Below are 25,424 nucleotides of genomic sequence, written 5' to 3' on the forward strand. Positions count from 1 at the left end.
CCCTCAGGAAGCAGCTGAAGCCACCATCCACAATAGCAGCATGCAGTATTTGACTGGCCTGGCAGTAATATCTAGAGCACCAGAACTTACACTGTGGACCCAGTTAAAATTCACTGCTGCAATACACTTTTACTTTATCCAACTCTAACAGGAGCAATGCCTACCTCTCAAGAAACTTGCACTGCTGAAGCTGTGGAGGAGAAAGGGATCAATAAAGCTGGCTGTAGCTATTTGGTCTTCAGGTGATTAAAGTAGGTCCCATGTATATAAAGGCAGAACACACAACTGAATTCTGCCCTTAGCTATTATCATGAGATATGTCAGTGAGATCAGCTACATTAACACTGATCAGAGCATTTGTCAGTCCTTTGCCAAATTAGGCAAAAAAGTAAGAGAGAGAATTTATTTACTAAGGGAGGAATCAAAAGAATAGCAAAGGAAACCATAAAAGGATGGATACAATCCCTTCTATCAAGGACAGAAGCTGGCAGACAGGCTATAACTATGTGGAGACTGTCAGGCTCAAACAGAAAAGCTCAGCTGAGGTCCACTGTGTAGGGAGCCCCAAACAAGGAACAAGTCTTTCCTCTTTACACAGTGGCTAAGAACAAAAATACCCCTATTATGGAAGATCCAGACAGACACCAGGTATGAGCCATGGCAGCCTTTCCCATCTGCCTTGTCCTTCCTCTCGATCTCAGTTCTCCGCTTCTGTTTCTTGCAGTCTTGACCTCATAGTGACCTTGCTTCAATCCCATGGGTGAGAGAAGGATGCGCCAGAACCTCATGGCTGCAACCCAGACACATATGCTGACCTTCAAGCATGAGTATTTGCAGGATGAGAGCAAAACAAAGGGATTTAGAGACTCACTGCCTCCCTAATACGCTTTCCATGGCAAGCGTTCTGGGATCCCCATACAACTACCTGCTGTCATTCTGATTTCTGGTTTGAACTGCAGTACAGTTCATAGAGAATCTAATATTCATGGAAGATCCCAGACTGGCTTGCTCTCAAAACCTGAGTTTGCTTAGCCCTAATTTCAAATAATGCAGACTGCTCTCCTGACTCTCTCCCAAAACTTTTATTGTGAGCTGGAACATTTAGGGCTAAGCATCTTGATTCAAGCTACCTGGGTTCAGCACAATGGCTCCTACAGAATATAATGGTCTGTCCCCTTTTAACAGTCATATTAAAAAAATCACTCGGCACAGTGACAGTTTATAAAGTGTAAACACACTCAGGAGAAGCTGGATCACCATATCTGATGTGAAGGAGACGTGATTCCTGATTCCACCTCTGACAGTGAAATCTATTCAGAAGACTGTGAACTGTAGCCCTTTCAGTCTGGCCTGAATTCAAACTACAGATCAGAGATTAAACGCTGAGTCTCCAAATCCCCAAATGACCTGTTCATTAACCTTTCTGGTAAATGAAACATCACCTTTTCCTGTAGCTGCAGCATGCTGCAGGGAACACATGGCTTTTACTGTGCAAAACACAAGTCTTAGCTACAGCTTTTTTCAGCTATTGATTCTCGCACGGCAATGGCAGCATCTCTCTGTTCTGCAAAGTGCTGTAAGTGGCTGCATCTAGGCCAAATACCTGTGGTGACGCTGTCATGCTGCGGTTAGGGGAGACAGATGTTGGTGGATCAGGGTAGTCGATGGCATTCTTGACTACTGGCCGTTTGAGCACCTCCACATAAGTGACAGGGAAGATGCCTTGGCGATTGGTGCCAGAGATTTTTCCTTCGTACCAGTTCTCATCCACTCGCCGAATCAACGTGATCCTTTCACCCTATGGGAAAGAACAGTAATGTAGTCCTGACTTTTACATATTTCATCACTCCAAAGCAGATTACATTTTTAATCTTGCTGCAGCTGACCTACAACAATTGGTGGCCCTCAGAAGTTGGACTTGATGATCTTGAAGGTCTTTTCCAACCTGGTTAATTCTATTCTATTCTAACTCCTGTTTCCCAGTTATGTGATCTTAAACTTAACCTCTGGGAACGATATTTTTCTCTTCAGAAAAGGAGGAAATGCTGATCTTCAGGTGCTGACTTGGGCTGTCTGCAGACTCAGTTATGCTCACTCACATTTTCAAGACCCTACTTGCTGAAGCAAATGATTAAAAAAATGGAAATCACCAGTTTCAGGCTGACCAGAAGACTCTCAAGGGTAAGAGGTGTACAGGGATTATGCAGGGAAACTGTAGCCCCAAGGTCTGCACTTTGAACTAGGTCTGTCTATGCTCTTTCCTGTTCTGCTAGTTAATGAAGTGCCTTCCAAATCCTTAATATAAACTACAAGCCTCACCTTCACATATAATTAAAAGAGAAGACAGACAAGATCTAATCTGAGCATCAAAACAGAAACTAGATGAGATAGAAAAATGCTGCAACTTAATCTAACTACAGATGACTTGGCTCTGAACAGCCATTACACAACCCATTCTTAGCCCTTCAGTCTGAAGTCAGGTCTAGCCAGAACTTTGCTTGCCAGTACTCAGTGGCTTGGTGTGTAGTATGAAGGAAAGTGAACCCAGTTTCCTTCTATTCTGTATTGCCATTCTCATGTGACCACATGCATGTCCACTGCAGTCTCAGACTGAAAACATGCCACCTAATTTGCCTTGTAGAGCCAGGCTTCCAGGACATGTGCTCAAAGCATGGTTTTAGCTAGCCTGAGGAAGTAATTGGCACTTCTTGATTGAGCCTGCCTGTAACACTCCCACTGCAATGCATGATATAATGACTATGGACTAAAACCATGCATGATGAGAAGGAATCCTTCCTGACTACAGATTTTTTCTTATTGGAGCTTTAATTTGGAAATTGCAAGTAATTAGTGTTAAAAATCTTCAGTGTTTAACTGTATTTAATTCATCAACACAACTAAAGCCTTACCTTTCTGAAGGACATTTCCACTTGGGTATCCCCATTGAAGTTGAACTTAGCAATAGCATCTCCATATTCCAATACTTGCAATGGTGATTGCTTTTTGGGTTGAGCTTTTTCAGCTGGTGGGAGGAGCTAGAATGAACAAACAGAATCAAATTAGATACATACAAAAAGTCCATAAACTGGTCACTGTCAAAAAGGGGTTGGGGAAAGAGAACACCTGCAGTAAAGCAGCTACCTCTATATATGACTGTGGAAAGATGCCAACTCTGCCATGGTGTTCACCTTCATACCAGTTCTGGTCAATTTGCTTGTAAATGTAAACAATATCTCCTTTTTGCAGAGGAAGTTCCCTGTTAATAACACAAGTACTCCATTAGAACTTCACTGGGAAACAGATGTGTTCTTTTTCTGGCCAACAATACCTAGGTACCAAGATCTCCATTAGCCCTGTTGATATAAGCCATGCTCTACCCAAAGTGAAAGGGACACAACCTTTCATCTGCCTCAGTTTTATTGCAGGTGCCAGGGATATGCAGTGTAAACCACTACAAATCATCACCTATGGAACATATATGAAAATATTACAAGGACATTAGCACCTGAGAGGAAAAACAGCAGGACCTTCATTAAATTCTGCTTTTCTTTCTTCCCTCCCTAGCAACATCAAAATGAGGGCTTCCCCAGGCACACACAGAGCCTTCCAGGCCTTTTCTTGGTCCCAAAAAAGAACAAGCAATGTTGTGTGATTCACCTGAGGAACCACAACAGGAGTTGGAGGTACAGCAATGCCACTAGAAACATCCACTGGTTTGTCCACAGGTGCCCAGGGAGCAATGACCACTCTATACTTCTTCTAGATCCTGAGTCAAGGGCCCAATTGCATGCTTATAGCCAGGCATCTGTTTAAGTCCCTTGCTGACTTTGGGCTATGCTTAGTATAATGAAAAGGATGCTGCCGTTCTGCATATCTATGTTCCTCTGACTATCTGTATGGCACATTTATACAGTAAGCTACTGACTAACACAGGTCTTCCAACTCCTAAATCAGAACTCAGCTGGGGATGTTACAAAGAGGAATCCCTTTTCTCTCCAGCACAAGGATAGTGACAGAGCTGCTAGTTAAAGGTCTCTCTCAGTCGTCCCGCTTACAATGGCAAGGAAGAATATCTGCCAGTGCACTGTCTCATAGCACCACTCACCCTCTGAGCAGAACACTCACTTGTTCCAGTGAAGAACATGTGTTGGCCCTAAAAATCACATAGGATACAGATGCATCTCCAGAAGTCCCCTCCAACCTCTACTGTTCTGATTCTGATTCCTAAACTACAACCTGCAAGATTTATATTATTTTTCCCTGCCTTACTATGGACATCTTTGCTTTGAGATGCTGGACAGACACTCCCAAAGCATGAATCTAATTGCATGGCACTTCATAAGAGCTGCATCATAGGGTAAAAAGCAGAGGAAGAACTCTCAAGGCAGTAGTAACAATCTGTACTCACTTCAGTGTCTGTGCTTTAAAGTCAAACTTGGCTCTAGCAGGTCTCATCTAGAGATCAAAAAAATCAACACATTAAAATAATCATCAGGTTTTCAATCCTCCTCTGAGGAAAAACACCCAAAGTCTTCTATAGCTAACATTAGTCTGGGGAAGAACTTAAATGCAGGTATACTGCTACAAGCTTGTGTGCAACTGGTACTGCCATCCAAATATGATGGATGGGTCTCTCCCACCAGGGCAGAAGTGCCAACTTATAATATAGAAGTAATTAAAAGTTCTACAGCACATGGATTTAACAGCAACAAACTTTTAAGTGTGACAAACTGCTGAACAAAAGCTGCTCCAGTAACTACAGTTACTGGGTGCTTTGGAACCAAATTCTTCTTGGCATGTGAATGGAAAAGCAAAATTTATTCTCTGGGGAAAAAGAAGTAGGATTTTATTTGATGTGGCCCTTATTACCCAGCCCTGCTGAATTCTGCAATGTAACCCAGGTACTCCATATAAATTGGTAGGAAAGAGACAAAGGTAAGGAGGAAATATGAATAAATTAAGCACACATCAAAAACAAAAGAAAAAAAGTCTTCAGTGGCTATAAAGCCAAAGAGGATGTTAAAGCTTGATTTACTGGGATGATTTTCTAATGTCCACAAAATATTCCAACAATTTAAAAGTCATTTTGGTAATATAGCATAAAATAAGAAGCAGTCACATTCATGTGGCATCAGAGCTCCTGAAAGCCACCCTTTATGTAGATAAAAGGTAGACAAGTGTACTCCACCCACATGGTGACCACCTCACCCACCACCACAGTGCAGCACCTCTGGGGAAACAGCCACTGTCAAGAGTCCCAGCAGCAATTCCTAAGACAGATAAAGGCATTGGCTAGGACACCTGGACTAGTATCCAGCCCTCAGGAAAATTGCCTTGAATCTACTATCTACCTCCTCCTTTGTCTCTTTCAGAAAGGCAAATTAGGTCATATACAGTGAAACATGCTGAGACTTTTTCCAGTTGTTTCTACAGGACATTAAGCATCTTTCAAGATGGCAAGAAACAACATCTTTCCAAAAACACCCCTATGAGACAGGATCAACAAGACACAAAATTTGTAAGCATAAGGCACAGAGAAGAAAACAATGTAGCAATATGCTGCAAAAGATGTAGAATGCCTCTGATTCACTAGGAGTAGCTGATATTTAAAGGCATGCATCATAGGTGTGCACCAGCAATTCTCAGCAGGCATGCTTTAATATATGCAGCTTGGTACAGAGATATCAATTAATTTACCAGGCACAAGAGTCAAAGCAGATCTAAATGAAGCCAGAATGGGAAATGGGAAGGTGAGAAAGAAAAAAAGAAACCCAAACAAACAAACAAAAAGAAAATAAAACCAAATGCCATTCTCTGAAGAGCTAATGTCTGCCTAAAGCACAACATTGTGAGAGGCAAATATTGCTTTGGGTCAAGCAGCAGACTGAGGTAACTACAACAGACCTCTGACCCAGATTTCCTCTTTGCTGTATCGTCTACATTTAGGAGGTCCCCAAATCGCTCATTAGTGATAAACTGATGGTGCGTTGGAATAACCCCTGTGTGCCTTCTAGCTGCAATATCAGCTTCTTCTTGCTCACGTTTAAGCCGTCTCTGGTCCTCTAAAAGTTTCTGCCATAAAATTGCATAAAATGGGCAGTAAATCATCTAGTTAAAGGCATTGAAAACTGCCATACATGAAGCTTCAATAAAATTTCTGAGGTCCCACCAAATAGCTGGGATTTTACAGTTCAACATAGAATCACAGAATCAGTAAGGTTGGAAAAGACCTCAAAGATCATCAAGTCCAACCTGTCACCCAAGACCTCATGACTACTAAACCATGGCACCAAGTGCCACATCCAATCCCCTCTTTAACACCTCCAGGGATGGTGACATAAAATACTGACTCTGCTAACTATACCACACCCTTTCGTATTGCACAGAAGGTACATGACCATTACAGCATAACTGAAATCCAGCTCATACAGAGGATCTGATCCAAAGCTGATGGAAGTCAGTGAAGAGTTTTTCTAAGTTTTGGCCAGGTGCTGGATGCTTCTAAGAAGATTGCTGTTAATGCATTGGGATGATCCAACCCTCTGCTTCAATGAGCCAGGGGGTTCTCTCATTGACTTCCAAGATACTTGGAATCAGATCAATAGGTAAGTTCTGAGGAACCAAACTCCCATGAACATGGCAAGGAGCTTGGTAGAGTGCCTAACCACCTTCAGGTATCAGGTTCTCTCGTACTTCCTTTGAGCACATGTAATAATACAGTTTGTAAAATAAAGTGAATAAACCCCAAAGAGTTATTTTTTTAACTTCTGAAGTCTCTCTACACTAAAGGAAGTGTGCATTCTTGATTACCTGGGCAGAAGGATTCTTCCACCTTTTGAGGCTGACTGCAGGCAGAAGAGTTCAGCTCTGTGCTAACTCATTTGAAACCAGCAGGCATTAGTAAATTCAGAGGTTTTGTGTTGGATTTTGGAAGTAGGAGACAACTAATTGTTTCATGGAAGAAGACAATCTATTTTTCACATAGGAATTTAGAGCAGGTTTTACCACATATCAAAGCATGTATAAGCTCATAAACTCAGAAAGTTAACACTAAAAATATAACCTTGTGGTTTTTTTTCCCCTAGGCAGTGAAAATTAATTCCAGCTTCCTGGAAACCAATCACTTTATAACTTCTTTAAGTTAGCCTGATTACAATCAGTGCTGAATTGTCTCTGTGGATTTCCTATTATTTCAGCTTGTCCCAGTGTTGCCCAGTCATTTCAAAAGGGACTTGTACATTTTGTTGTCAACAATTGGAGACATCATTAAGAATTCTAGTTTGCGCTGGGGGGAAACTTCACACATGATGGTATGTTAAAATACCCTGCCTTTGCTGTTCCAAACCTGAGGACATTCCCCCCACCAAAAAAACCAAACCCAAAACTATTCTATATCAGTTTGATTAATACCAACTCAAATAGCTTGCTTGGAAAACAAAAATTTAGAGAATAACCATTTCCTCTGTGATGTGTACTGGGGTGTTGTACCACATCTGCAACCTTTTCACATTCTTCCAAGCCCCAATATATAACTTTGAACAATTGATAAGATTCATTTTAAACAAAAGCTAAACTGGACCACACATTTTACATTAAATCAGTGGCAGAGGGAGTATTAAAATCAAAACATACTAGTTCCAGCTCATTGCTCTAACTTCCAATATGCATAACCATGGACATACAAGCTGCCCTTATACAAGGCTGAATGCTGTATTTCTTTGTATGTGGAGCTGCTACAACAGTTGCTGGACCATAAAAGAGGGCATTACCTCTTTATCATCATGCCTTCTGCGGAAGATTTCTTCTGGAGTTTCCATGTAATCAACTGGTGCAAAATGCCTTGGTGATTCTGAATCTACTTCGAAACAACATAAGGAAGTTAAAATACAGATGGATTTATCTAGCATAACCAGAAAGGAAAAAAAAAAAATAGGTATTTTAAACCAATTTGTTTCCATTATGACATTACGGATTCTCAATTGCTGATGACCAAATTGCCAATCAGATGTCAGTAATTTATCCCTTTTAATTTTTTTCCCTTTTGGGCTGTACTTATGAACAAAGACCCATAAACAGGGAGAAAATAACAGCACAGGAAATTGTAAAGACATAGAAGGACTTTGTGAAGAAAAGATTCACTGCCATCAAAATATAATTTAGTGCTTTACTGCAGAGAAAAATGTAATACATGCACGCTCACACACACACACACAACTAGACCTTGAGAAACCGCTCCTTAAAGCAAATCATCTGGGGTTTTGTGTGCAATGATACAGAGCTAGAAATATCTCATGTCGAGATTCTTGAATCCCCGGAGTTGCTTGAGAGATAAACTGAACCTGATGTGATTAGAAAGGCAGCGGAAATCGTTTCTCAGAAGTGCAGCTGTTAGCAAGTCCTGAACAAAAATGCTCAGCAAGACACTCAAAGGACGTTAGACACACTAGGGGAAAAAACAGAGAAAGTCACAGGATGCAAAGGTGGGGAGCAAAAATGCAAGGGTTGAGGAAGAAAAGGAGAGAAAGGAAGCAAGAAAACAGATGAAGGGACACTGGTAAAGAACACAAAATGCCACCTCCTAGGTACGTCCCAAGTTCACTTTGCGGGTTGTTGTTTGTGTCCAAGCTGTGACAGAGGGCATATGGAAGAGGGTTCCCATTGTTTAAGGAGTCAGGAGTGCCAGCCTGGGCCATGAAGCTATCCTGGCTAGATCCCATGGTGGGGAAGTAGCTGAGCCTCTCCACAATGTCAAAGGAAGACAGGCGCCTGGGGGCTAGAGGCCTGCTTCTGGAGCACAGCTGGTACTGGAAGTGGTGGCTCTTGTCTCCTACACTCTCCTGCAGCTGTATGGGGTCATCTGGGTTCTCAGGACTGGGCACTGCTAGACTTCCCAGGCAGTCTAGGGGTGGAGTCCTGCAGGATTTGTTTTGGAAGGGCTTTTTCAATCTGAAGGGGAGCGGGCTCATTAGATAGACATTTCTGGGGAGCACATGTCTGTCCCCATAGACATCTCCTTTAGAATTAGGGTTCCTGGAGCCCTGCTGCTGCTCATGCCTTCGGATGGTAGTGAACCTGGTGTAGGAAGCTGGGCATGTGCCTTTGCATCTGTTGATTTTATGTTTTTGAGGCCCATTGAGGTTGCTGCTGCTGCTGCCACTGTCATTGGATGCATTGGAGAGAAGATCTATCTCATCTGTGCAAGCTGAAAGCGTGTCCATAGCGATTGCATCACTGATATCTGAAGCTGTTTCCTCCATGTTGGTGCAGGAGTGGGAGGACTTATCTGTCAAGCTGGCTACATCCTTCTCTTCTTGATGTGCTTTTGGCAAATCCAGAAGAAACTCCGCAGAGTAGGCAGAACTCAAACAAATTTTAGGCTGGAGAGAAGTGGTAAATTTGTTTTGCCCTGCCAAAAAGTCAAGTGAGGGCATTGAACGAGATCTCTGTATCAGCTGCTCAAAGGCACTGACACGGGAAGAAACAGTGTGTTTGGGAATTTGCTCTGAATCCTCACGACTAGGGCTGTGCTCCATCCTGTCCTTTGCTTCATTCTCAAACTGAGATGCAATATCTCTCACACTGCAGGAGGAGGCTGTGCCCAAATGGATCCTGGACCGGTTGATCTGGTGCATGTCTTTATACAGCATTGTAAACTCCATCCCACTCTTCCTGGAAGCGGGGAACAGGTAGCCTTTCCTGGAGCCGGTGCCATATTCCTGCAAGCTCAAGGTGCTGCCGGATTTGATGGCATACTCTTGCTTTGATTTCATCAACATGTTTTCTATGCTTTCCCCTATGTCTACCATCAAAGCTTTTTTACTACCAAACATGGCAATGGAGCTACGAAGGTTTTCGCAGCTTTGAGCTTTCTCCTGAGACAGCAAGATACCTTTCTTGTCCTGCACAAGAGCAGCTGGAGCTGCTAGTTTGGGTTTGAATTTAGAAGGGAGGATTTCAGTAATGCAGGCTTTTGCAGCTGATAAGGGCTTCTTATGGTTACATGTGTGACCTAACATACCGGCATGACTAGCGTTAAGGGTTCGGCTATTAACTGAAGAGGGTGCAGTCATATGAGCATTCCCACCTTTACGATCCACTGGTAAGCATGCAGAATAAAATAAATACAACCTGTTAGCTTAAGTGCTAGAAAGCTGTTGAGAAAGGAGAAAGAACATGCTTGGATTTCATAAAATGCACTTCAATGAAACAAATTCCAAAAAAAAAAGAATGCGGGAAGAAACTGCACAACAAGCCGCACTTGGAGTAGGTGAAGTGCTACTAACATCTCTACAATGACAGACTTGGCCAAAAGCAGGTCTGGAGCACTTTGAAGGTGCCCACCTAAAAAGTGCTAAGCATCAGCAGCTTACAGGGAAGCTGTGACATCATGGAAAAGGGCAGCTGAACTCTGGGCAGGATCAGGGTGTCAGAAAGAATGCAGAGGCACTAGCGCTGCAAAAATGGCTTAACATCAAGCCTGTAATCACACCTATCATGGTCTCACCACAGTGCTTGCCAATCAGTTTATTCCTGGGAGGGAGAAGACAATTGGTGGCTGACTGTGCTAGCACAAGCAGGCCACATCATCTGGTGTTGCCCAAGAACCGCCTTGCTTATAGATTCCCCATACTAGGAATAAGCTGCGTCCTTCAGACAACATGGTTGGCCATGCTTGCTTTAAAAATCAAGGAGTCAGATCAGGATATTATTCTTTTTCTAAGTTTAGATGCAGTCTGGATTCAGTTTAGACTGTAATTTTTAGGTCTGTTTCCAATTTGATTTCAAACTCAAATGTCAAAGTAACTATTCAGGTTCAGTTGCAGTTTGGCGAACAATAACCAAATAGATTTTCTTCTGTTCAGATCCATTTTGACTCCCTGCCCTACAGGCCTGACATAATGCTGAAAACCAGCTGGAAGACAGAGACCTTTTGGTGTGATGTACTATTTTTAGGGAGAACAGTTCAGAAACCCAACATATTCCTTCCCCAGTCCTCTCCCCATCTCAAGCCATTTTTAGGTTGAAGTTGGCTCAGAGATACATTCTCCAATACAACTCCCTGACAGAAGTCAGGCTTTTCCTTGTCCTAATCCTCTAGAGTCCACAATGAGGGGAGGAAAGGGAAGGAGATGCAGCAGTTTCTGCCTCCTGTCTCAATGCCTGCAGGGCATTGCTAGTTCACAGTGTCCCATGCATTCTCTGCACACCCCTCCCTGGCAGGAGGCTGTGGAGTCAGCTGGGGCACTAGCTACAGTAGGGTAGCCAGGCCAGCAGACATGGTGTAGACTGCTGAGATACTGCAGTGGGAAGAAAAGAAAAGAAAAGGCAGGGAAGGGCTCTAGCATGGCAGGGAAGGACTCTAGCATGGCAAGGCAATGGGAGCAAGACAGCAGCAAGGTCAGGCTGAGCAGCCTCAAGGAAGAATATGAGAATGTAGGGTGTGGCTGAGGTGCTGTAAGGAGGGAACTGGTTCCTGTTGGGAAAAGGAACCTGGATCAGATAAAGGGGTCATGAAAAATACTGGCTCATGTGGTCTGAGAGAAAAAAGGAAGGCAAACTGGCTATGGTAAAGAGGAAGGACAGAGGAAACCTCAACTAGCTTGAATAGGACTCTATAGCCTGCAGTAGTTTGCCCCATATCACCTGGCTGTTGACAATGAAGAATGGAGACCAGGTTAGTGCCCTGAGCACTTACCTTTTGTGGAGGCAGAGCTAGAAGGTCGCTTGAGACCACTCAGCCCCTGGAACGGGATATCTCCACCTTCCAGCACACTCTTGTAAATATGTCTTTCATTCTCCAAGCCAGCAGGGTCCCCTGGTACTGGTTCTGACTCCCTCTTCAGTGCATGGTAGTTGGGTGAATATGTGGAGCTGGAAAACACAAAAAAGGGGGAGGGACAATAGCTGAGAGCAAACAGAAAACAAAGAGAAAACCACACTCATGAACCATGATAGACTGTATGAAGAACTGGTGTGGACTAAAGAGGTTATGAATACACCGTGATAATGTTCTAGGTTTGGCACTACCACTCATTCTTCACCTGAGGGAACTCTAACATCTCTGTTACCCAGAAAACGACAGCAGAAAAGCACTCCCTTTATTTTACAGATGAGCAGGTGCATGACTTTTTGGAGAGACAGAGAAATTCATCAGCTACCTGGAAGTAGCACCTGTATCTTCCTGCTCCCAGTCCTCTCTCCTTAAATACTAGCCATGCCTGTCCCCTGCTTACAAAGCACAACTGCTTATGACTTCATCTCAACCAGTTCAACCTACCAATTCACACTACAGTTCAATACTCCTAGGGTAACATCTCAAGCCCATCAGTGAGGGATCACACAGAAAAGCAACAGTAGGCACTACAGACACTACTACTCTAAATGCCAGAGAACTTCCCAGTGCACAGTTCTGGTCAGCTTTGCCTTGTGCTTCCACTACAGGGAATTAAAAATCCTGGGCTAGGTCTACCATGCAGATATATAAACAAAATCTAGGTAAAATGAGTGCAATTTTAATTTTTTAGGATGTTTACTACAAATTCCTTTCCTCAGTCATGAATCTAAGCACAAGTACGACCCCACATCTGACTTTGACATCTCACTGTTTCCTCTTAAAAAAGTAACCAACAATGCTCTGGTATACATTCCTTTCCAGGTACAAAAGGCTTAATGAGCAATCAGGCAAAGTTTTCCTAAAAGCTAAGTTCATCTGATACTAGTTCTTATGCTCAACCAGGCTCTTCAGAATAATATGGAGTCTCACACAAAGATATTCTTAGGCCAAAGCATGATTGCTGGAAAGTTTGAGAATAAAAAAATAGAACATCTGCCAATTCATGGAAACATTTTGAAAGCTCATTTACACCCTGGTATCCAGGAGTGATTCAAATATATATAAGTGTGGAAATGCATATGGTTATACCTACTGCTTGTGAAAGAAGTTGCACATGTATCTGTTTATTTTGGAGAAATTCTGCACTTTTAGGGTAAAGAAAAAGCTTTCAAACACATCAGAGGTCTGACTGTGGAGGTGCAATTACACAATGTCTGGCTCAGAAACAAGATTTTAGTTTCTGAACAAGGAAAACCAGGTCATATGCAGTCCCAAAAACTACTTTCTGGAGTACAACCTCATGAAAAGCACCGTTAAAGAAAAAGGGAATACAGTAATTTTTTAACATATGCAATGCTCAAACAGACCCATAGCTACAGAGCTGTTGTGTCTTACAGGGGTTGCCTCAGTGTCTCTGACAGGTTCCCAAGGAAGTCCTGCCACTTGCTGCAGGGAATAATGACTGCCCTGAGGTTCTTCATCAGGGAAGTAAAAGCATTTTAGCCTAGTTATTACAAACCAAAGAGTTAAAATGATCCTCCTTTATGAATACACCTGAGGGAGAGAGTAGAGGCATTTGACAGTGTCCCTTTACTGGCTGCTCCCTTATTAGGGCCAGAAAGCAGCACTGTTTTAGGGTCAAAGCAGTCTGCATGATCCAAATCAGAAGAAGGGCAGGAAGAGCAGCACTACAGAAAAGAAAATACATTCCAGGTATCCTTTCTTCCTGCTCTCTAAAGACAGAGCAGGGCAGAATGTGTGACTCCAGCAGCCATCACTGTTGTGTCCCATTCCCAGCTTTGGGTGATATCAGAAAGGTCACAGACAGCGCTGCCATGGAGAGAAGGCTTAGCAGTCTCCTCCTACTAAAAAAAACTATATAGTCATAGGAGTAACCAACAAAGTGTAACAGTGTTTGAGTTTTCCAGCAGAATGAACACAGACAGAAGGGAATTGCGTTGAAAGAAGTACAGAAGACCTCTAAGACAGCGTCAGAAGGGTGGTGAACACACACGATCTGAATGAGGGTTTGGAGAAGAAAATGCCTTTCCTAACAAACCACCCATGCCTTCCATCAACATTACCCTTTTGATCTGGTGCACATAACTGGGAATAACTAACAGGAGGCCAATCCGTCACACACATGTAACAGAAACAAACTTTGTTTATTTCATGCAGTGAAGTGACTTGCATGAAGTTAAAGGCAACTTGCAAACTTCATCAAGATGGAGTTACAGGTTCTGCTTTTTAAAGTCACTGCCTAGCACAAACAGTAGTTCTTATCTAGACAAATCAATCATTCATGTAATCACTTCAAAATTAATTGAAGATTGGATCTAAAGCACGTTTACAATTCTTATGGTACATGCATTTGTCTCTATTGATTACCAAAAAACCCAAAGCCAACCCACTTCCGATGCCAAAACCTATCCCCTACATGCCCTCAGATTGTTAAAAAGGAAAAAAAGACATCAAAAGCAATTGAAAAACTTACTATGAAGAATGGTCTGTGGAAGTTTCCAAAGGAGTAACACCTGTGGTATTCTGTAAAAGTCCAAACAAAGGAGTCATTGACACACATTTACACAGGAGGAGAAAGCAAAAGGCTTGCTTATGTAATTTTCCATTTATTTGAATATTAGCCTTTAGGAGACATTGAGGTTTACGTCTAAATGCAATTTAAGCTGTCAATGTCTTTGCAGAAAAGCGACAATTCTCCTGAGTTCCTTCAGGGCAGTGACAGGTTTTCAGCATAGCCAATGCCTTTTGGAAGCGCCTACTCTTTTGTCTGCAAATGAGTCATTGCGAATAAAGCCAAAAGCAAGAAGAGATAACCAGCTGGGCCATGACCAGCAGACACATGCTTGCAATTATTTCCCCAAGCTTTCTTCCCAGCCGGTCACTGCCCGCCTTTGCTTTTTACATTTCTGCAGCACAATACATTTCTTAGCGTTCCAAAAAAGATACCAAAGCACTAGAGGAAAAGCAACGCATCAGTTCAGTTTCCGTACTTAAGGGAAGCTGCACAGGGTCAATAGCAAAAGCTCGCTGTAGCTGTTTGCTTTAAATCCATCTAACACTTCCTAGGCACATCATTTTAAAAAAATCGAAGGCAATTTTAGAAGAAATGCTCTGTTTGTTCTTCCTTCATCTACCTGAGGACTCCTACGTAGAAAGAAAAATGCAAATCTTGGGCTTTAAAAAAGCAGCTTTTTCAAGTCCTGGTGAAACGCTGTAGCTTAACACAAAATCAACCACAAGGAAAAAAAAAATAAAAGAGAGGAAAAAATGGTGTGTTATCATTTCATGGGTCGGGTCTTGCAGACCCTCAAAATGGCAGCAGCAGCTGACCTGCCTTAGAAGGCCATGACACAGTGCAGCGTAAGGAAAATTGTGTAAAATCTCCCAGGAATATCCAAATCTTGGGCAGGCAAGAGCTCCTAGCAGAGAGCAGGGCTTGTATGAGGGGAGGGTAGATGGCAACACGCTTGAAAGGCACGAGATGATGACGTGACGCCAACCAAGAATTTTAAGCTGATTGCTGCTGCCTATTCATGTGAAAAACAGAGAGGGGATTTTTGCAGACACTGAACATAAAACCCTAAAAGGGGACAGGGGTGGGAGTGGAGAGCGACTGGAAGGGAATGGGGGGGAGAGGAAATCACTGTATCTGAAATGGATTTCAAGCTGGATTCTCAGCATCACATTCTATTATTTCTGACAGCGACACAGCAAGCCATGCAGTCAGAACGGTCAGAACCATTATTTATCCCAACCTCATTTAATAATCATCCAGCAGTGAGCAGATTAGAGCAGAGAGTTTGGAAACAGGGATTGGCAGCATGAAAAGAATAGGAAATACCTTCTGTGGCTTTTTATGTGGTGCTTTATAAAGCTTCTCCATTTTTTCTAAATCTGCCTCTAACTCAGTCTGGTAGAGGTAGAGGTCTTTTTCTAGATCAGTCTGGTTAAAGAAGGAGAAGAAGAATGGGAAAATAATGCTTAGGGTTAGGGGAAACCAAAGGAATGTTAATTCAAAAAAAAATAACAAAGAAAAAAGAGAACCTTTTTAATTGAAAGAAGATAAAGATGGTATGGACAATACACAGAAATTCACTAGTAATTAATCATGTATTGATCATTACAGAGGAAATAGTTTTAGGCATTTTACATTCAAAACTAAGAGATGCACAGGCCTGCTAGAATCTAATTCTACAAACCATAAAGTTATACAACCCACCTGTAAGAAAAAAAAAAAGATACTGTAACAATATGCAAAATGTTGTTAGTATAATTATCATTGCAAGTCAAGAGATAGCAAAACCACCACTCTAAATTACAATTGATTATGCTTTAAGAGTTATTAAACCAATTTACTAGCTACTTAATTGTTAGGCTGATAAGCTCAAGCCCAATTAAAAAAAAATCACTCACAAGCACACAAAACCCAAGCAATGCTACAAAAAAAAAGGAAAAGAAAAATCATATACACACATACACACGCGCTAGACGCTGCAGTACAATGTACGTGAGACACAATTACCTTTCTATCCTCTCTAGTAAGGATAGAGCAATCTCCAGGAGTATAATCCCAAATCTTTTTTGGAGGCTGATGGAAAGCAGAGGAAGGAAATGAGGAAATGAAGATAAGGAAAGACATCACAGAGAATATGGAAACTGGATTAGAACAGAGGGGGAATACAACAAGGAATCTGCATCAACATTGAAAAGAAAGAAAAAAAACCCAAACACAGCAACAAACCAAAACAAAACCACAACAGAGAAAGAGATAGAAAGGGATAAATCCACTATAGCACAAATAACCAGAGATCATGGTAGGCAAAAGGGAGCATACATGCATTCTGGGAGGGGTTGTTTTAAGTAGCGCTTAAGGAAATTTTTGTTTTAGGAAGGTGCTCTAAGGGATTTTGGACTCTTTAGAGGGAGTCCACAGATGGTGGTTAAAGCATTCTGAAAACCAAACCAAACCAAAATGGAAAAAAAATTCACACAGTCATAAAAAGCATTTGTTTTGCTCATTCTTCTTCTCAAAAGGAAAGGATAAAACAAGAGCCTTTGACAAAGAAAAGGGAGACTCTCTTCCATTCCCACTGGAATATGAATACATACCATGTGAACAAATGGCTGAATTTCCAGTGGTGGCATTGTGGGGCAATGAGAATGCAGAGTTGTTATTCCTTATTTCACTGGTTTGGGGGTTGTTTGTGTGGGGGCTTTGGTCAAGAGAGTGGGATGCATAGAAATTTGGAAACTAGTTATTTAATATTCATCTTATAGGCAAAGATGCCTATTTCAAAATAGGATTTTCCTGTTTGGATGCACATGTAAATATATCATAGTGGATTATTCAAAGCGAAAAATTTTATCCTGACACTCCTATCCTACTTGGATAATATGGGTAATATCCTCATCTAACCAGACATGCACCTCTCACTGGTGTGCTCAAAGAAACTTTGTTCTTACTTTGTGAAATCAGAATATATTTGCTGTTTCCAAACAAAAATAACCTCTGTTGGCTAGCAATCTTAGCATGACCCTACATGTCCATACTGACTTCTGTGATTAGATTATTAAAAGTGCCTCCAAGGCACTGACAGGGAATCTCCAAGTGTCAATCTATCAAAGGCAAGACTGAGCTACACCACTGGGGTCCCAGTCCAAATTCCTTTCTAGACTGCCTGGATCTGTAGTCTGAATCTGTCCCACTTTACATTCAGACAGCAACAGTGGGGATGCAAACACTAAATACCTGTTTCTTATCCATCAGATTAGCAGCTGCAGTGGGGTAGGTGGTATTGCAAAGATTTAGGTTTGAGATTTGAAGGGAGGAACTGGAGGGAAGAAAGGGAGAAGAAAGGGACATGCACTTCTCCAACAAGCTGCTTACTCAAAGCTGTTTCAGGAAGGGCTGTGAGAAAGTGTCCACATGTGGGACGCTAGTTCAGCAAAGTGTCACTTCAGCAGCCCTAGGAAACGCATGTGCTTTCCTCAGTGGAGAAAGCCTCACCCTGGTCATTCTACAGTCTTTAAAGAGAAACACTCATATACAAGTGCTTCCTTTTCCCAGTGCTGTTCCCTGCACACATCACATAGCTGCAAACAAAAGTCTGAAAACTAGGGGACACCATGCCTGTAGAAGTACATATTATTACCAGCACTGGAAAAAACATGCTGGGACAAATAGAGAATCACAGAAAATCCCAGGTGCTAGCAAATGTCAATTAAAACTGTCTGGTTAGGCATGAGGCTTAGCCATTAAGTGGTCACAAAAGTCTGGACCTCTCATAACTGGAGTGAGCAAAACTACAAAAAGAATGCTCTTTCAGCTGTGGCAGTGAAGCTCAGACAGAGATTTACTAGCTATAAAAGTCTGAGATGGCAACCTCAATCCAAGTGCCTTTTGCCAATGCACAATGTACAAGAGTACTACATTTATGCACTGGTACAGTTAAAAAGAAAGCATGGTTACCTGTCTTTGGAACTAGAGCAAGTTGACGTGGCATATCATTTCAAGGCAAGCTATAATAAAGCAGCCCTTAACCACAGCTTCCTGAGCAAGGTGAAGAACTTGTCACCAGTACAGACACTCTGCTGAACAAGAGGTGGATTGCTGGCATAGTCTGAGGTGCCCTCTTCTGAAGTAAAGCCAAGGCTATATGACTAAAAGTACAAATGCACACTTTTAATGAACAGATATACCCTCACTTCTAGAAAGGCCCAAGGGCATACATGGTTCTCCTTTCTCTGGCACGTTTCCCACTAACTTAAAGGGTCAAGAGATGACAAACCTTCATTCATTGCAAGAGCATATGGCTATGAATTACATGGCAGCAGTAGGTTTCTCTTCACTTTGTGGAAATTTTAAACTGTAACAACTGGTGAAGGGCTAAATCCTTATATTGACATCGCCTAGAAGCCTCAGCAGAGTGGGATTTACTGAATTCTACTGTCTTAAAGTTAAGGGGTGTCTCATCTCCAACACTGTTGAAGTTCCTTCATTAGCTTAGGAAGGTCCATAGCTATAAAACACAGTTTTCTGTGACAGAATGAATGACTCAGGCACTGTATGTGTTTGTTTTCCAGCAAAATTTACACTATTTCTATGATCAGAGTAAGCATCCAGCCTCACCCAGCTACATTCTGTGCAGCAGTGTTTCATCACTTCTGTAGGAACAAAGACTAGATTTAAAGAAAACCTGCTCTCTGGTGCCCACATGCTGCTGCCTTCGAGGCCAGTACTAAACCTTAAAGCATGTTTCTGTACTGTTGCACATGCAGGGAAATCCCAGCAGCACTCAAAAAATGAAGTGTATGGGCATTTGACAACTGACCTCATGGAGAAAAAAGAAACAATTGCTTATTGAATAGCTGTGAGAGGCTGATACTGCCCCTCTGGAACAGTAAGAGTACTTCATAAACAACATTTAATAAGGAAATTAATAGCATTTAATCAGTAAGAACTAGGCCATAAAATGCTTTAAAGTCACATTTTTTCCAGTAGCTGTGACCACTGATGTGTTCCTTCCATCAGAATGTCCTTTGTCCTATTGAATAAGTAAGCTTTGCTTTGTCTTGTTCCAGAGCGGAAAGTCAAGGCTCCATCTCTTTTTTTTTGTGTGTCCTATTTTCCCCCCCATACATAGCAACACAGCTCCATTTGAAAAGAAAGCACACTGCTCTCAAACTCCTTTGGTTTCAGGGAATGGTAAGGGCTATTCAGCACAGGCTGATGCACCCCATTTGGCAATGGGCAGATATATGTATAACAAAATAAGTAGGAAACAAGGTCATGATCTGTTTATAGACAGATGGAAATTACTGACCTACAGTTTACAAGCCAAGGTCAGCAATAAATGAATGATTCTCCTTGATTTAAAGCTACCTATCAGCCATTCTAGATCTTGCTATGCAGGGGGAGAATAAGGGGTCTGAATAAGGACTTTCAGTAATGAGAACAGGGCATTACTTCCAACGCTAACAACAACAATGTGGTTTGAACTACTGTGTGTGAAAAAAATATGGCTGGAATTGGGGAATACTCGTGAATGCCCTCAAAATACTTAAAGTGGCCACAGAACAGCTGCTTCACATCAGTACCTGGATGATGTTATGAAAAAAATCACATTTTAAAATGACTAAGGCAGCTGTTCTAGGTTTAGGGCCTAGCAAAGAGACGTGACAATCATTAGGAAGAAAAATAATGATGTAAAAAAAGGGAAAAAAAAAAAAAAAAGCAGGTTGACTTCATTGGTCATCAAACTATCCAACTTACCGGTTTCCCAAACTCCAATTCCGAAAAGAATTTATACCAAGGTTCATTCTTTAAATCTATCTCTTCTGGGCTTATATCCCGAGTCTAAAGGAATTGGTGATAGGGGAATGGAAGAAAGAGAAGGATAACATTATGCAAAGAATACACGGAAAGGGACTGTTAGAGATGCAGATCCCACAGTTTTCATTCTCAAATGTAGATGTTCAGCCTTAAAATTTGGAATTTCTATAGCACTTCTCTCACAAAGGCCACGATCTGCTCTGAAGACATCAGTGAAGCCTACTGGCATTGTTATGAGCATCATCAACTGAGAGAGAGGTTATGCAGCTTGTCCACAATCACAGGGAAACTCAGTGGAAGAGCTGGGAGGCTACCAGTATTCAGTCCTCCTATCAGACACTTCCAACAAAGCTGCACATAATTTTGATTTTTAATCTTCATTTGTTTAAAAAAGAGAGATTCAGTAAGACCTGAATCAAATACTGCATCTTTAACAGCACATGAATATGTGAGAAACCCTGTTCTATACACTGCAAACAGAGTGAAAGGTGATTTTCAAAGTCAAAGGAGACACAAGTCAGAGAGAACACATCCCTGAAAGAACTCTGAAGGGATGGGTAGAGAGACAAAATTACTTATTTCTTCACAAATAAATGTTAGAGAATCAGACAAAACTGCAACAAAGGAAAATTAGACAGGACAGAAAACAGCACATCTGAAAAGGAAATTCCCTTTTGTTCATACAATCTGTTTTAATGAAACAACAGCAAGTTTAAATACTTGTAGCTGTTAAAAAACACTACTGGTGAGATAAGAGAATAAAGTCTATTGCCGAGAGTTAACAGGTGCCACTGCCTAAAAGACATCTGGCTACCTCTCACATTTCAGTGTACCTAGTCCTAGACATAGTGGATCTCAGCGCATTAACAATGTAAGTACGTTATGTCTGATATGACAGTGTGATCCCAAGTGCTCCATCACAACAAGCAATGAGCTGCAAACATGCAGAGGGCCAACACAAAGTGTCCTGCTGCAAATTGTCCTTTTATGGGATTAGTGAGGCAATGATAGTTCCCAACAGTGCTGGCCTTTGCAAGAGGTTCCAGACTCTGCCACAGCCATTAGGCATGACAAAAACAACAAACTCTAGAATGAGTGTTCAGGACTGATGCTTGTCCTGAAGAGGCAAAAAGACTCAAAAATGCTCTGAATCAGACAATGTGGCAGGAGCCAGCAGGTCTGGTTTTTGAGGAAAATGCCCAAGTTGCCCAGGCTTGTCTGAACATGCCCTGGAGTCCAAGTGGGTCAGGTGTGTGTGCCTTTGGCCATGTTTGGAGAAAACTCATTCTATAGGTTGAAGTGTCAGGTTTTTATCTCTTAATCTTTGTTATCATTGGCCATCACTGTCTCAGGAAATCTATAAATACCAGCCCAAAGAGCCAGTGCCTTGCCTTGCAGCTGTCCAAGCTCTGGGAAAAGTCACAAGCTTTGCTTGAAATCTAAGCTGTACTTCAGTTTACCCAGACAGACTGCAAGACCCCTCTCTCTATAGCGTTGTAAAGCCCAGGAGCAGAATGGATGTGTCTTGCTGGGCTGAGAGATGAAACCCAGGAAGAGCCAAGAGTCCCCTGGACAATTGCGTTTTATTGGAGGAAGCAACATGCACTGCTCTCCAAATAGGCAAAGCTACAAAGCCAACAAGCCCTACAAGCTTCGGCAGCAACCTCTTTTCTACAAAGCTTTCAGCTACAAAGCTGTCAGAGATAAACCCTGTATGTGCTTTAGTGACAAGCTGCAGAAGCCAACAGAAAGTGAAACTGTGTTCCTACAGTTTTCATGTGGTTGATGCCATTTTGGTTCTGTTTAAAGCCCCACACGTGCCGCATGGTACGAGGATCAGTGAGTAATTACACAATCTGATTTTTATAAGCATCTGTTAAAGGTCTGTTGCCCTCGAGAATTCCAGAGTTCCCTCCCCCTGCCCTTGTGGGCAATCTCCAGCTCTGTTGCCAATGTTCCCTCTTTTCTTTACAGTTTAAATTGCTGTTTGTTGTTTCTGGATTTTTGCTCATATTGTTTAAATTGTTACATGTTCCTGCTGGTGAGATATCTGTTCCACAACCTAATATTTTGAACCAGTAAATAGGTTTTAGTAATATTTTCCACAGGCTTTTAAAAATTAATAAATTTATTAATATTTTTATTAATCATTCTGTCTATTAAATATTAATAACCTCCTTATGATCATAATGATGCTTCTATCTGAACGAAATGGTTTTATCATGTTTGATCTCTGATGGCCTGGAAGAAGGTTTGGCTATTTCTTAAAGGCACAATAGAAAAAACGCCTCCATGTTTTTCTTTATTGCACTCCAACTAAAAGTACTCATTTTGTTATATAACTCCATTTACATTAAAAAAGCCCACTGATGTCCACAAATCTCCTGCAGTCTCCTTGAAAGATCTAGTCACTAACACAGTATTACTCTTCTCTTCAAGACCTTTTTGCTTCTGTGATCTATGGCTTGAAATTAAATCTACAAAAATACATCGAAAGCAACACAGCTATCACATTCTTTTTGTCTTTGATGAGCTCTGTACAATTTTACTCAATTATGCTGATGATGGTCCTCCTTTTTGCTTTTAGACTTCAATTCAGCAGCTCAATTGAGTACCTGGTGAAGTCTGAACATGCAAACAGTGACACTGGTGATGACTGACCCTTCACAAAGACTTAAGTACATAAATAAACTAGGCCTTTTGCCACAAGGTTTAAACTTGGCTTTTATCTCTTCAATTTTGTATACTGTGAGACAAAATTGTCACTTAAGTCAGCAGAAATCTTGCTCCAGGATGGACTGCAGGAATAGAGCTGTCATAACATGTTCAAACCACTCCTCCCTACCACTTCTCTAATGGGCTGAGCCAACACCCAGTACAATGAAGCAAGAGTCATCCATCTCCCATTTCAATAGGCAGTAGGGTCATGCTCCTATCAAGAACAACTTTGTTGAAGTCAATGAAGGGCTACAGGTGTGAAAAGAAGTTGGTTGCAGGATCTTCAGAAAGCAATGGACTTTGATTCCACTTGGAAGGAAAAAAAAAATACACCAAAACACTAAGGAGAAACATCAGGTCCCACATTGGACTTGATTGTTCTTTCTATTGATTTAAATTGCTGTTCACTATTTTGTAAAATCATTGACAGGTTTTTCAGGAGCATCCTTTTATGTATTCCATGCACAGATCAATGCCTGATCTGTCAGCGTACAAAGTCAGATTGGGAATCTCAGATGCAACTGGTGCTTCTAATTGAATCCTTTAAATTAATGTCTATATAGAAAATTGTATCTTTATGTACCAGACTGGCTATTCACCAGTGACCTCATTTAGTATTTTCAAGCAGTTACAGTACTACACTTGTACCACTGAAGGACACTAAGTGAGCTGTGGTGATTTATGCAGGACTAGCTGATGAGGTTAGCACTACCTCTCTGTCCCACCCTTTGCCAAATGTTCTCAGCCAAGCCTGCAGAATGAGACTTTTTTATTTCCCCTAGCCGCCACAATTCACAGCACTACTTACTAATTCAAAACAGAATTGGTAGCAGCTCACTTAATACTCCAGATTACACACTGGTGTAGCTGGGGAGCCAAGCTCACACTCAGTTCTGCTGCTTCTAACACAGAAGCGGTGAGATCCGTCTGAATAAGAAAGCAGTCCAGGGGAGATGGCTATGTCGTAACACACCTCAGAGGCATCCCAGAAGGCCCATTACAGGCACTCTAAAAATTACTTACTCAGTGTTTAAAGCATCAGAGGAACACTGAAACTGAACCAGCCTGCTTTGTTGCACAATACCTTCAATCCTCCAGTATCAACTAATGCTGAGCCCTAGAAAAATTATAGCTGGTTGAACAGTTGCTGAACAGGTCACAATGTCAAACATGAATTAAAAACTAGGGTTAGTGATCCATACTTAACACAGAAAACAACATGTCCCAAAGGAAAGAAGCCTCTCAATCCCCCTGTATCTTGCTTTATAGAGAACAAAAATGTTAGGAAGTTATGCAAAACGGTTTTGAAAACAGAACATAGAGGAAATATATCACAAAAGTACTGTAATTTAAGCCTAAGGAATCATATCCAAACAGAACTGGACAAGCACTTGGAGAGTATTTTACAACCACAGTTTGTGGCAATAGGATAAAAAACCCCTATAATAATAATAAAAACAACACATTACCATCTTTTCATTGTTTAGAACAGAGGACTTTCCTGGCTGATAGTCGTAAATGCTCCTGGGCTCTGCACGGTATTTTCTGGTGTCTACCTTCTTGTCTGGAGGCTCCCAGTCAGTCCTGAAGAAAGAAAGATCAGTTAACACAAACCACTGCAGTTTGTGGAGGCAAGCACTTCCTTTTGACAGATGCCTTTCCCTGTTAATTGTGGTACTTCATAAATACAGATTTTGCTTCTCCACAATTATTGCTACTTGCTTTAAAGTGCCTGTGTAGTGTCACACAGATCCAAGAGTGTCCACTGTGCCTCTATGGTAGGCACTGTATAAGCCTGACACCCAGGGAAACACTCCCCACCTCAGCAAGGAAACTATGCAACAGACTGTGTGATGCCTGGTAAAAAAAGACAGACATTGGGCTGTTGCAGTGAAGTTGTTCACCACTGCCTAGTAGAAGAACAGGAGTCAAAACTATGTCTCCACTTCCCAAAACAGGTGTAACTGGAGTTGTGGACCTAAAGCTTTCACCTTTGTTCCCTTCCCATTCACAGCTTTCAGAGACTGATCCAAATATATCTTAGTTCTGGTCACCTTTCTGGGCTTGATTTCAGCGATGAAGCACGGTTTGGCAGTGGCAAAGTGGCAGACCTCTTAACAACCTTTTCTGAATCAATATTGTCCATCTCACTCTTGGAGCGGGGAACCGAAAGCTGAGTTCTGCCTGAAGGATAAGTCAAATATAGGAATATTGGTCAAATGGATAGGAGGCAAATAAATACATGCTTTGTGTGCCCTTTCTGTTTGCTAGATTAAACAAGAAATGTGAATTACTTACTGTCCTCAGAATAGGAATAACGAGGAGAATATGAATCAGAATCTTCATCTGAAAGACAAAAGCATTTTGCAAGTGAGCTGAAAAAGCTCCGAAGAAGAAACACCAGTTACCCTTTGTATTCCTTCTACTGATACATTGGCCATAATTTGAGTAAGATGCCAAATACTTACCACAGGGAGAGGACCCTAAAAAGGAAAATCTCAATAAGGTTTAAATAGCATT

At 41.6% G+C, this 25,424-nt stretch overlaps 1 protein-coding gene across 21 annotated transcripts in view; it reads right to left on the bottom strand.

Moving 5' to 3' along the window:
- SORBS1 (sorbin and SH3 domain containing 1) overlaps nucleotides 1–25,424 on the bottom strand; it is a 174,818-nt gene that overhangs the window by 11,814 nt on the left and 137,580 nt on the right. For 13 of the 21 annotated variants that reach the window (XM_068139774.1, XM_068139773.1, XM_068139775.1 and 10 more), the window contains 14 exons: nucleotides 25,203–25,250; nucleotides 24,959–25,088; nucleotides 24,374–24,488; nucleotides 20,127–20,210; nucleotides 16,377–16,442; nucleotides 15,696–15,797; nucleotides 14,328–14,377; nucleotides 11,696–11,871; nucleotides 7,770–7,855; nucleotides 5,905–6,072; nucleotides 4,409–4,455; nucleotides 3,142–3,256; nucleotides 2,910–3,035; nucleotides 1,604–1,798 (listed from right to left, as the gene is read on the bottom strand). In XM_068139774.1, the coding sequence (XP_067995875.1) occupies nucleotides 1,604–1,798; nucleotides 2,910–3,035; nucleotides 3,142–3,256; nucleotides 4,409–4,455; nucleotides 5,905–6,072; nucleotides 7,770–7,855; nucleotides 11,696–11,871; nucleotides 14,328–14,377; nucleotides 15,696–15,797; nucleotides 16,377–16,442; nucleotides 20,127–20,210; nucleotides 24,374–24,488; nucleotides 24,959–25,088; nucleotides 25,203–25,250 (1,508 nt within the window). Of the gene's footprint in view, nucleotides 1–1,603; nucleotides 1,799–2,909; nucleotides 3,036–3,141; nucleotides 3,257–4,408; nucleotides 4,456–5,904; nucleotides 6,073–7,769; nucleotides 7,901–8,575; nucleotides 10,097–11,695; nucleotides 11,872–14,327; nucleotides 14,378–15,695; nucleotides 15,798–16,376; nucleotides 16,443–20,126; nucleotides 20,211–24,373; nucleotides 24,489–24,958; nucleotides 25,089–25,202; nucleotides 25,251–25,424 lie in introns of all 21 variants that reach the window. The other 8 variants (XM_068139784.1, XM_068139779.1, XM_068139783.1 and 5 more) reach the window with 4 other exon arrangements.

Source organism: Melanerpes formicivorus, unplaced genomic scaffold (genome assembly GCF_026170545.1).
Source record: "Melanerpes formicivorus ecotype bairdi unplaced genomic scaffold, bMelFor1.0.p_v2 SCAF_6, whole genome shotgun sequence".
Classification (NCBI taxonomy): Eukaryota; Metazoa; Chordata; class Aves; order Piciformes; family Picidae; genus Melanerpes; species Melanerpes formicivorus.